This window comes from Callorhinchus milii, unplaced genomic scaffold (assembly GCF_018977255.1).
Source record: "Callorhinchus milii isolate IMCB2004 unplaced genomic scaffold, IMCB_Cmil_1.0 Scaffold21, whole genome shotgun sequence".
NCBI lineage: Eukaryota > Metazoa > Chordata > Chondrichthyes > Chimaeriformes > Callorhinchidae > Callorhinchus > Callorhinchus milii.
Genome location: NW_024704762.1, coordinates 3,878,514 through 3,889,736, shown reverse-complemented (window position 1 = coordinate 3,889,736; position 11,223 = coordinate 3,878,514). Strand labels below are relative to the sequence as shown.

The window sequence follows — 11,223 nt, the reverse complement described above, 5'->3', positions numbered from 1 at the left end:
GGCACTGAACGCCCAGCATGACTGACAGGTACCCTAGTGTTGAAAAACATCAAGACAATGTTAAGTTCTCTTTCTGCTGTTTCAGTGAAGTCTGCACAAAGCTCAGTGCAGTACCTCTGTCCTTATATTCTAGTCTGGAGAGCTTCCAGTGATGATTTGAGACATGACAAGTGTAGTATGGCTTGGAAGACCAAGGCAACTTGGGATCCTATGTTTTAAGGTAGATACAGTTCTCTCTCATTTTCACCTGGTCCTTCACTGGAGTAACTAAGCCTTCAATTCGCCAATCAACAGTCTGAGGAAGCACAGTCGGGTTCTGTGGTCTAAATTCTTTGCAATCATCAGGTATCTGTCCATGGAATGCAGTCAGAAGCTGATTGTATTCCTCAGTGGTCTGGGGAGTCAAGGAACAGTTGTATCAACAGACTATCACGCTCACAGCAAACCCACAGCCGATAACCAAACACGTAATCAGAAGGAACAACAACTTGCACCTACATCGAGTCAGTCTTTCATACAGTTAAACACCTGAAAGTACGTCACCGAGATGAAGTGAATAGAGTGGAAAATTGGGGAGGGAGAGGATGGGAGGGAGATCAATGAAGAGGCAATCAAAGGGGTATGTTTTATGAGAGTTTACGATAGTGGAGAGTGAGAGTGCAGGGCATAGAGATTTAAGGAAAGGGCTCTGGAGAGGGTCTGAAAGTTTGCCTGTGGAGCAGAATGGAGTGTTTTCAATTACTGCAGGTAAACAGAGGATGTGGATTAAGCAAACTTGCGTAACATTTCGTCCCATCCGGGAATCAAAACCCGAGTGCTTTGGCTTACAGTATACGGGTTCCATATAGTGGCTTGAATCCATCATTAGGGCTATCCCTAGAATTTGCAATTTTACAGGTTTTGTCACATCAAAAGGGCTTCATATGTAAGAAGTGTCAAATGGAGTGAATATATTTGCTGGTAAACGTGGAGAATATTTTGGTGCTGACAATGTCATGGGGTAACAGACAAAAGAATTTGAAAGATTGTTGGCCAAAATATTGTTGGGAAACTCCTTTCTCTTATCAGATGGCACCCAGGTTTAATGTCTCATACAACCATAGGAACTTGCCTCACTTACCAAATCATTTCTATACTGAAAAATATTAGTTTTAAGCTGAAATAACACAATTCATCACATGGGAAATAAGGTGCTCTACAGAGAGTATTGGATGTGGTACAGGGAAACATGCAGGATACGAAATGGAACCTAAAATGGATAAATATGTTCTAAATATAATGTTTTGAAAAAAGATAGTTGTCTCTTTTGAACTGGATTTTTGGGCAGAAAAAAGAAGTGTTTTTTCTTAGGGTTTTCGCTCTCACTCAACCATGAACTATGGGAGAAATTGTCTGGCGATATGTTCAAACAATCATTTCAAATATACCAGGACAGGGACATGGTAAATATACAAATAGGAATTGGGAAGTATTTTCATGAAACGTAATCACCAGCTGGAAATGTTAGCAAAAAAAAAGCTAGGAATCTATAGAGGCTACGAATCTATGCAAACACTATTTCAGTGAGCGAATAGTGAACCCGTGGAAAAGGCTCCCAAGGGAAACGGTGGAAGCAGAGAACGTTGATTCTTTCAAACACAGATTAGATAGTTTTCTTTTAGGAAATAATATTATGGGATACAGGACATGGGGAGTTTGGGACATATGCGGAGGCTGGAAGGCGAATTAGATGGACTTTTTTGTCTTTTTTTGTCTATCATTTCTTATGTTAAGGTGAGAATAATAATCCCTCAAGAAAAAAACAATAATAATTTGGTCACTTCAATCCATGGCTGTTTAAACACTGCTGTGTGCAATTGTCTGCTGTTTTTTGCCCACAAATATACAGTCAATTCACTGAACAGTATATTCTGTGAATATATCTATATCAAATGCAAGGATTATTATTATTATTGTTAATGTCCCAGAGGCCAGACTGCAACCAACTGAGCCAAGCCGACAGCTGTACTGCCAGAAATGGGAGCATTTCTATTAAAATAATGTAAAAGAAATCTTACTTTCCAGTGTTCCTCTCCTCAGGACACAGCACTGCATCAGAGTGAGTCCGACTGCAATATCTGTGGTCAATTTATACCACTTTTGCCGTTGCGCAGGAACACGTTGGTGATATGATTGGCAGGCTGGTTTGCAAGTAAATGCAATCATCCTGCAAGTGAGTCATCATGACTCTGAGTTAGTTAAACATTGTTTGAAGAGCATCGATCATAACTATTTGCTTTCTGGAAGGTATCAAAGAACCGTACTGTGGTTAGACCACGTACAGCATATGAACATCAACTTCACAGGTTTGATACAGGTTTGTTTCACATAAAAACAAAAAAAAAACACAAAATCTAAATGTTCAACATTAGCAAATGAGGTGTCTTTTGAAAGATTGTCACTCGCACTTTTAGGATTTCTCCTTAAAGTAACTGTAATATAGACAGAAACTGTTGAAACTTCTTATGTTTGCACAAATTGCAACAGCAAAATTAGTTGTTTTATCATCCAAAAGTGAAATAGATCAATAGAGGTTACCTCTGGTACCTGAATAGTGTTTTAGGAGAAACCCACACACCTGTTACAGCTACTGGAAGGTGACTGGGTGCTCGCTCCGACCCTTTACACTGGGATGACAACCGACTGTACAACAACATCAAAACTACAGTTGTAAAGCGCCTTTCGCGTCGGGAGGACGTCCCAAGGCACTGGACAGAAAGAGTTACGGCCCCGAGCTGGGGGTCGGGGTGAGGGCAGGTGGAGGACAGGGGGCAAGTAGGGAAAACATGGTTGAAGTGGAGGGTCTTGAGATGGATCTTGAAGATGACAAGGGAGGGGCGAGGTGGAAGTACTGCGGGATGGAGTTCCAGAGGGTGGGAGCAGATTGGCGGAAGGTCCCCCCACCAATAGTTGGGGCGAGCAAGGCGGGGGACGTGAAGAAAGCTGGAGCCTGCTGAGAGGAGGGAGCGAATAGGGTGGTAGTGGGTTAGGAGGTCAGAGAGGTAGTGGGGAGCAAAACCATGGAGTGCTTTGAAGGTGAGGACCAGGATCTTGAACTGTTTGCTTCCTCTGTTCGATGGAAGCCAGTGGAGTTGGGAAAGGATGGGGATGATAGGGTCGCGGAGGCTGGTGCGGGAGAGGACACAGGCTGCAGAGTTCTGAATGATCTGCAGCCTGTGGAGGGAGGAGTTGGGGAGGCCGACAAGCAGTGAGTTTGTATAGTCAAACCTCGGTGTAATGGAAGCGTGTATGAGGGTTTGGCGGCCTGCAGTGCGAGACAGTGGCAGAGCTGGGCGATGCGGAGGTGGGGGAAGGCAGAGCAGGTCATCGTGCAGTTGTGGGGTAGAAAGGATAGTTGAGAGTCAAAGGACAGCCTCGGGCATGTTGACGTTCAACCGAAGAATGTTACCTGTCGTCTAGGACTTGATGTCTGACAGTTATTCTGTCAGGACAGCGGTGGTCATGGAGTCAAGGGTGGAGACAGAGAGGTAGAGTTGGGTGTCATCTGCATACATATGGAAGTTGAAGCCATGTCTGCGGATGATGTCACCAAGAGGGCGCAGGCTGAGAAATATGACTAACATTTGTCCAAAGGCTTTCAAGTCAGGAGGACGTCTCAAAGTGCTCGACAATGTTGGATGTGGACCCGAGCTGGGGGTAGGCACCAAACCCCTGGGTTAAGGGAAAGATGACCGAAAATGTGGTCAGAGAGATGTGTTTTGAGACTACGAATTGATCTTTAAAATATACTGCGTACTGATCGTTATCTGTTAACAGCATCGTCTTAGATCTTGATGGGATCTTAAAGCTGTGAGCTCCTTAATGAGAGCCACTGAACAGAATAAAGCATGTGGCTTACCACCAATTGGAAATTCACGCACGTAGATATGAAATGCAAACACAAAGCAAGAGCAGACTAGCCTCAAGTCAAGACTGTGCAATTGGTCGAATGTGAAACCACCCTCACCCTTGCATATTATATCCATTTGCATTATCATGCGATCAGAAAGTTTACATTTGCTCTCCTTCCCCCCCCCCCCCCCGGAGTGATCCATTCTAATTCTCATCGCCAATATTTCTCTTCAAGTAGCTACCCAATTCCCTTTTAAATGCCGTCACGAAGGAGCTTTAAGAGCCACACGCCACCAGCAATCCTAATTCTTGTGCGTATGTTTAAAAAAAAACTAAGGAGTTCCATCACTAAAATTGTCAAGCCTCCCATTTTTTCATGTATTGAAAGAAATAGCAGTGTCGAAGTAAGCGTTACAATTATTTTAATGAGTTACAATGCCATACACTCATTATAAAAGAATAAGAATCCATAAAAATATTTTCTTTTAATAATACGCACTTAGAATACTCAGCAGAGTTGTAGTTGGCTCCTGCCCTGAAATACTCTCCTTTAATGGGTGGTGCAGATTCCAGAGGGTAAAACGGCTTTCCTTTTTGCGAAGAGATTTAAGGAGAAATCAAAAGGACAAGATTTGTTAACCACGGGCTCCGACCAGGGCAACCAAAGCGGCTTTGTTTGCAGAGTATGATGTTAAAATAACAACAGCACGTCGACATGTCCTTTCACAAGCACTTTCTGCAGAGCAGCCCCATTGCAGATACGCAAGCATGCAGTCATCCGATGCATGGATAAGAACTGTTCTACTGTATTGTGGTGGAAAATGTGATGCTTCATAACAGATTTGATGTGCTGATTGTCACAGTCTGTGATGATATATCGCATTTTGCATCTATGCGCTTAGACATTTTTCTCAATGATAGAGTAACAGTTTGCTGACCACATTTCCTTTAAATCAAATTTAACATTATATTGATGCGCAGAGCTGACGGCTACATAGCGGAAGCATTATGTTTTCTCCGCGCAACATTTGATCCAATTCCAGGTGACTCTTCGGACTCTTTACACCACAGGATAGGTTGCATTATTGGCTATTGCACAGTTATTACGCTTGTCTTTAGCCATGTAGATGTAGCCTTCATCACCCCAAGTTGTTCCATAACTAAAATAAAAAATAAGACATTATAGTTTGTTAGTGCACCTCACAAAGAGGTATAGATGAAGAAGGTCCTGTGGCCCTTTTGATCTCCTCCTTCAAGAGTATCCAACCCATTGTCTGTCCTTTACTCAACCAAACCTTCATAAACATGTCTGGTGTCCTGGCCTCTACTAACTTCCCTGGTAATAATATAATAATATAATAAATAATAATAATCCTTGCAATTGATATAGTGTCTTATCATTCCTTCAAGACATCTCAAAGCACTTCACAGAATATACTATACAGTGAATTGACTGTATATTTGTGGGCAAAATGCGGCAGCCGATTGCGCACAGCAGCGTCCCACAAACAGCCGTGGATTGAAGTGACCAATTTTATTATTGTTTTTTTTGAAGAATTGATTGGGAGTGAAGAAAAAACAAAAAGTTGGAAAGAAACCTCCAGCAGATTTCCGAGGTTCTGATGACCAGCTTGTTTTTTGCTAACATTTCCAGCTGGTGGTTAAATTTCATGAAAATACTTCCCAATTTCTATTTGTATATTTACCATGTCCCTGTCCCCGGTATATTTGAAATGATTGTTTGAACATATCGCCAGACAATTTCTCCCATAGTTCAGGTTGAATGAGAACGAAACCCCTAAGAAAAAACACTTCATTTTTCTGCCCAAAAATCCAGTTCAAAAGAGACAACTATCTTTTTTCAAAACATTATATTTAGAACATATTTATCCATTTTAGGTTCCATTTCGTATTCTGCATGTTTCCCTGTACCACATCCAATACTCTCTGTGGAGCACCTTATTTCCCATGTGATGGACTGTGTTATTTTGGCTTAAAACTCATATGCTTCAGTATAGAAATGATTTGGTAAGTGAGGCAAGTTCCTATGGGTCTATGAGACATTAAACTTGGGTGCCATCTGATAAGAGAAGGGAGTTTCCCACCAATATTTTGGCCAACAATCTTCCAATTTTTTTTGTCTGTCATCCCATGGCTGTGTTTGGGAGATTGTCAGCACCACAATATCTTCCATGTTTACCAACAAATATATTCACTCCATTTGACACTTCTTACATATGAAGTCCTTTTGATGTGACAAAACCTGTAAAATTGAAAATTCTAGGGATAGCCTTAATGATGGATTCAAACCACTATATGGAACCCGTATACTGTAGTCGGTTCTGACACTCCAATGCAGTGCTGCATTGTCATAGTGGATAGAGCTGCAATTTACAGATTAGGAGCTTCTCGCAAACCTTCTGTGTGAAAATATATTTCAATCTCCTCCTGAACTCTTCAACAAACCCCCTTCCTCCCTCTTCTAATTCATCGTAAGGCTTTCACAACGCACCACACATTTGCAACGTAAAGGTATGTGCGCTCACAGTTCCCATATTCATTGTTCACCCAAAGCTCCTGCCTTGCACTCCCTTGATACTGACCTCCTGCTCTGAAAACCATTGCCCAGTGAACGCAGGCCAAAAACAACTGATTATTAACAAATTAGGATTTCGACCAAAAATAAACACTGAATCAATCACTCGTTTCGTGTGGTTTTAGTGTCTCTTAGTCAGATTTACCTGTTTTTAACAATCCAATAGTTTTTATTAGCTCTGCTCGCATACCCAACCACCAGCATCGCATGGTTGATTGGCTTTAAACAGTTTTTTTCATAATAGATACCTGTAGGAAACAGAAATATTATGCATGTTATTGAGTCATTTTGATGTGTTCTTAATTATCAGAGATGTCAGAAGATTGTGGAGTGGAATATTTGATTAACTAATCGAACATGGTGCAGCTAATTAAGACCATGCTCTATGGATTTAGAATGATTAGTTAGAATTAAATTGTTAACATTTCTAGCATTATTTTCTTTTCATTTAGAAATTAGATCCACTTTACAGTATATCTTGTGAAGCGCTTTGAGACGTCTCAACGACGTGATAAGGTGCCGTATCAAATGCAAGGATTATAGATTTGCAGAGAGCTTGGAAATGAATGTTTCTGGTTATAAATGTTCTATTATGTATAATAATAATAATCAAAGCTTGCGTTTCATATAGCACCTTATCACGCCTTCGAGACATCTCAAAGCACTCCACAGAATATGCTGTTAAGCGAATTGACTGTATATTTTGTGGGCGAAACACGGCAGCCAAATGCACACAGCAGTGGTGAGTGACCAATTTTTTTGGAAGTGTATGTAATTGACAGCTTCACTTTCTTACCTTTCTTGTAAAACTGGAAAGATTTGTGAGATCCATCAACACAAATAGATATAGGTCCAATGCTCGCCACTGCTGCAGCTAAATGTCGTTCAGATTTCTGAATAAATCCGCAATCCTTGCAAGTGGCAACTTTCTTCTCTATACCTTTACAATCCTGATCCTAACACGATAGAAATCATTCAATTCACAATAAATTCATGGATTGGGGGGGTGGTGTGGGGGGGGGGGGGGGGAACACCTTAACCACTCTTCCATCTCACAACTTGATAAGTCTTTACATAAAAATGACATCATATAAAATTATTAAAAATGTGATACATTTTTATTATTATATTATTGTCATTATTATTATTATTATTATTATCTACAATCTTATGCTAGATGGATGTAGCAATATCTTTAGTCTTACCCATTGACTTGGTGACTCATTCCCCCTTCAATGAGGCTGCCTGATCTGGGTACACATTGCACTACACTGCCTGTATCTTTCCCAAACTACCACAGTACAACAACAACAACTGGCATTTACATAGCGCCCTTCACGTCGGCCGAAGTCTCGGAAAGCTGGACAGTGGCGAAGCCCGATGCCAAGCCAGGGGGAGGGGGGAAAGTGACTGTAGTCATGGTCGAAAAGGAAGGTCTTCAACAATGCGGCATAGCCCCAGCACAGCAATGGAGTGTCATCTTAGATTATGTGATTATGTGGACTATTCAAAGTCCCAATGTGGGGTATGAACCTATAATTTCTGACCCTGCATCGAGAGTGTTACAAACTGAGCTAACCAAACTCCAAACTTCCTCTTGAGCACCTGGTTACTTCGGGAGAGAACTGTCCCAAGATTAAAATCGCAGAAAGACACTCAGAATACTCCCTTAAGAGTGAAAGACATTTCAAAGAAATATTACCTTTGCCATGTAGCGATAATTTTTCTCTGAGTTGAGACCATGTTTCTTAACATACTGAAACGCACGAAAAGGGTATCCACCTCGACAACCCTTTTGGGTTTTATCACAATCAATCAGATTCTGTTCACTCAGAGAAACAAGTTTTCCTTTTTTCTTAAACATCTGCCCTTCGAGGGCTCCTGTGGCACTGAACGCCCAGCATGATCTACAGGTACCCTAGTGTTGAAAAACATCAAGATAATGTTAAGTTCTCTTTCTGCTGTTTCAGTGAAGTCTGCACAAAGCTCAGTGCAGTACCTCTGTCCTTATATTCTAGTCTGGAGAGCTTCCAGTGATGATTTGAGACATGACAAGTGTAGTATGGCTTGGAAGACCAAGGCAACTTGGGATCTTATGTTTTAAGGTAGATACAGTTCTCTCTCATTTTCACCTGGTTCTTCACTGGAGTAACTAAGCCTTCAATTCGCCAATCAACAGTCTGAGGAAGCACAGTCGGGTTCTGTGGTCTAAATTCTTTGCAATCATCAGGTATCTGTCCATGGAATGCAGTCAGAAGCTGATTGTATTCCTCAGTGGTCTGGGGAGTCAAGGAACAGTTGTATCAACAGACTGTCACACTCACAGCAAACCCACAGCCTATAACCAAACATATATTCAGAAGGAACAACAACTTGCACCTATACAGAGTCTTTCATACAGTTAAAAACCTGAAAGTGCGTCACCGAGATGAAGTGGGGGCGTAAATAGAGTGGAGGATTGGGGAGGGAGAGGGTGGGAGGGAGATCAATGAAGAAGCAGTCAAAGGGGTATGTTTTATGAGAGTTTATGATAGTGGAGAGTGAGGGTGCAGGGCATAGAGATTTAAAAAAAGAGCTGCAGAGAGGGTCTGAAAGTTTGCCCCCAAAGCTGAGGCAGAGAATGTGGAGCTGAAGGGAGGGTTTCTAATTACTGCAGGTAAACAGAGATGTGTGGAGTAAGGAAACTTGCCAAATGTTTCACCTGCCCGGGAATCAAACCCGAGTCCTCTCGCTTGCGAGACAGTGTACTACAGGACTCCACTCCACATCCTCAGGGAGGGGCACTGGTTTAATTCTAAGATGAATAGAAGCATCTGCAGTATTTTGCGTTTTGACTCGTCTCTGTTAAACTGATATAATCGAGTATCAATAACAAACATCAAGTGCAAGAACATCACACCTCATTTATTGACTCGCAACACTCGCAGCAGTTTGACATTCTCAAGAATCTGGTACCTACCAAGTCTCCAAACTGGTTGATCTCCACTGTAAATGTGTGTTTGCCCATTGAGTGCTCCTGATTGTGCTTCTGAATGAATCTCATGTTCTCTTCCCATATCATCCTCTTGTAGATTTCCTCTTCCTGAAAAATGTGTTGCACACAGCGATCAAACCCAAACTCTATCACTGTAGATGTACAATGGACAGGACCATCTCCCTTCAAAATCCAGGTTTAGGATGTTAAGTATTGCACAATAATTCTTTCAGTTGATATAATATATATTATAATATGTATATTACCTCCATGTACTGCTTCCCGTGAAAGGATTTCCAGCTCAGCCATTCATTGTTTAACACTGGATCAAGTGTGGAGACCGAGGTTACAATCAGCAACACACAACTCACAACCAGAGAGAGCTTCATACTGGATTATCTGATAGAAGAAGACAATATAACCAGCAAATGGCCACAGAAACAGTTGTTACTCCAGAAACAGTTGTCTTACCTTCTGCGTATTAAGACCGAGATTCATAACTTAAATAAGGGAGGCTGCAAAGAGGATGAGACACGGGGCAGTGAAAGAACACAAAATTTTATATTACTTGAAACCGATTGAACCATCTGAAAGCACCCTTAAGTCATTCCTGCTAAGTGTAGTGATTATTCTTGCAGTTAAACGCAACCAGTAAGATCCTACAGTAACCTCACAGAACCTCAAGACCCAATGTGGAGTTTGAAATCGGAGTTCAATGTCTCAGAGCCAGAGTGCAACCAACTGAGCCAAGCCGACACCAGCACTGCCAGAAATGGGAGAATTTTTATTAAAATAATACAAAAGAAATCTTACTTTCCAGTGTTCCTCTCCTCAGGACACAGCACAGCGTCAGAGTGAGTCCGACTGCAATACCTCTGATGAATTTATACTACTTTTGCCGCTGCGCAGGAACACGTTGGTGATATGATTGGCAGGCTGGTTTGCAAGTAAATGCAATCATCCTGCAAGTGAGTCATCATGACTCTGAGTTAGTTAAACTTTGTTTGAAGAGCATCGATCATAACCATTTCCTTTCTGCCAGATATGAAAGAACCGTACTGTGGTTAGACCTCGTACAGCATATGAACATCAACTTCACAGGTTTGATACAGGTTTGTTCCACAGAAAAGCAAAAAAAAACACAAAATCTTAATGTTCAACATTAGCAAATGAGGTGTCTTTTGAAAGATTGTCACTCGCACTTTTAGGATTTCTCCTTAAAGTAACTGTAATATAGACAGAAACTGTTGAAACTTCTTATGTTTGCACAAATTGCAACAGCAAAATTAGTTGTTTTATCATCCAAAAGTGAAATAGATCAATAGAGGTTACCTCTGGTACCTGAATAGTGTTTTAGGAGAAACCCACACACCTGTTACAGCTACTGGAAGGTGACTGGGTGCTCGCTCCGACCCTTTACACTGGGATGACAACCGACTGTACAACAACATCAAAACTACAGTTGTAAAGCGCCTTTCGCGTCGGGAGGACGTCCCAAGGCACTGGACAGAAAGAGTTACGGCCCCGAGCTGGGGGTCGGGGTGAGGGCAGGTGGAGGACAGGGGGCAAGTAGGGAAAACATGGTTGAAGTGGAGGGTCTTGAGATGGATCTTGAAGATGACAAGGGAGGGGCGAGGTGGAGGTACTGCGGGATGGAGTTCCAGAGGGTGGGAGCAGATTGGCGGAAGGTCCCCCCACCAATAGTTGGGGCGAGCAAGGCGGGGGACGTGAAGAAAGCTGGAGCCCGCTGAGAGGAGGGAGC

The 11,223-nt window shown here is 42.0% G+C and overlaps 1 protein-coding gene across 1 annotated transcript; it reads right to left on the bottom strand.

The window, feature by feature from the left end:
• Positions 1-4,296: 4,296 nt before the first annotated feature.
• On the bottom strand, positions 4,297-10,332 carry LOC103183540 (procathepsin L). Its single transcript, XM_007901093.2, has 8 exons — positions 10,275-10,332; positions 9,728-9,860; positions 9,447-9,569; positions 8,620-8,766; positions 8,190-8,405; positions 7,284-7,443; positions 6,633-6,735; positions 4,297-5,051 (listed from the first exon to the last, which is right to left on the bottom strand). Exons 2-8 carry the CDS (start codon positions 9,848-9,850, stop codon positions 4,952-4,954), a joined length of 972 nt encoding a protein of 323 aa, XP_007899284.2. The 5' UTR covers positions 9,851-9,860; positions 10,275-10,332; the 3' UTR covers positions 4,297-4,951.
• Positions 10,333-11,223: the final 891 nt, after the last annotated feature.

Coding starts and splice junctions, on each gene's coding strand:
- LOC103183540 (XM_007901093.2), bottom strand. CDS start 9,850: ATGAAGCTCTCTCTGGTTGTGAGTTGTGTGTTGCTGATTGTAACCTCG. Junction 6,736..7,283: donor TTTCCAGTTTTACAAGAAAG/GTAAGAAAGTGA, acceptor TGTTTCCTACAG/GTATCTATTATGAAAAAAAC. Junction 5,052..6,632: donor TATTGGATTGTTAAAAACAG/GTAAATCTGACT, acceptor TTTTTATTTTAG/TTATGGAACAACTTGGGGTG.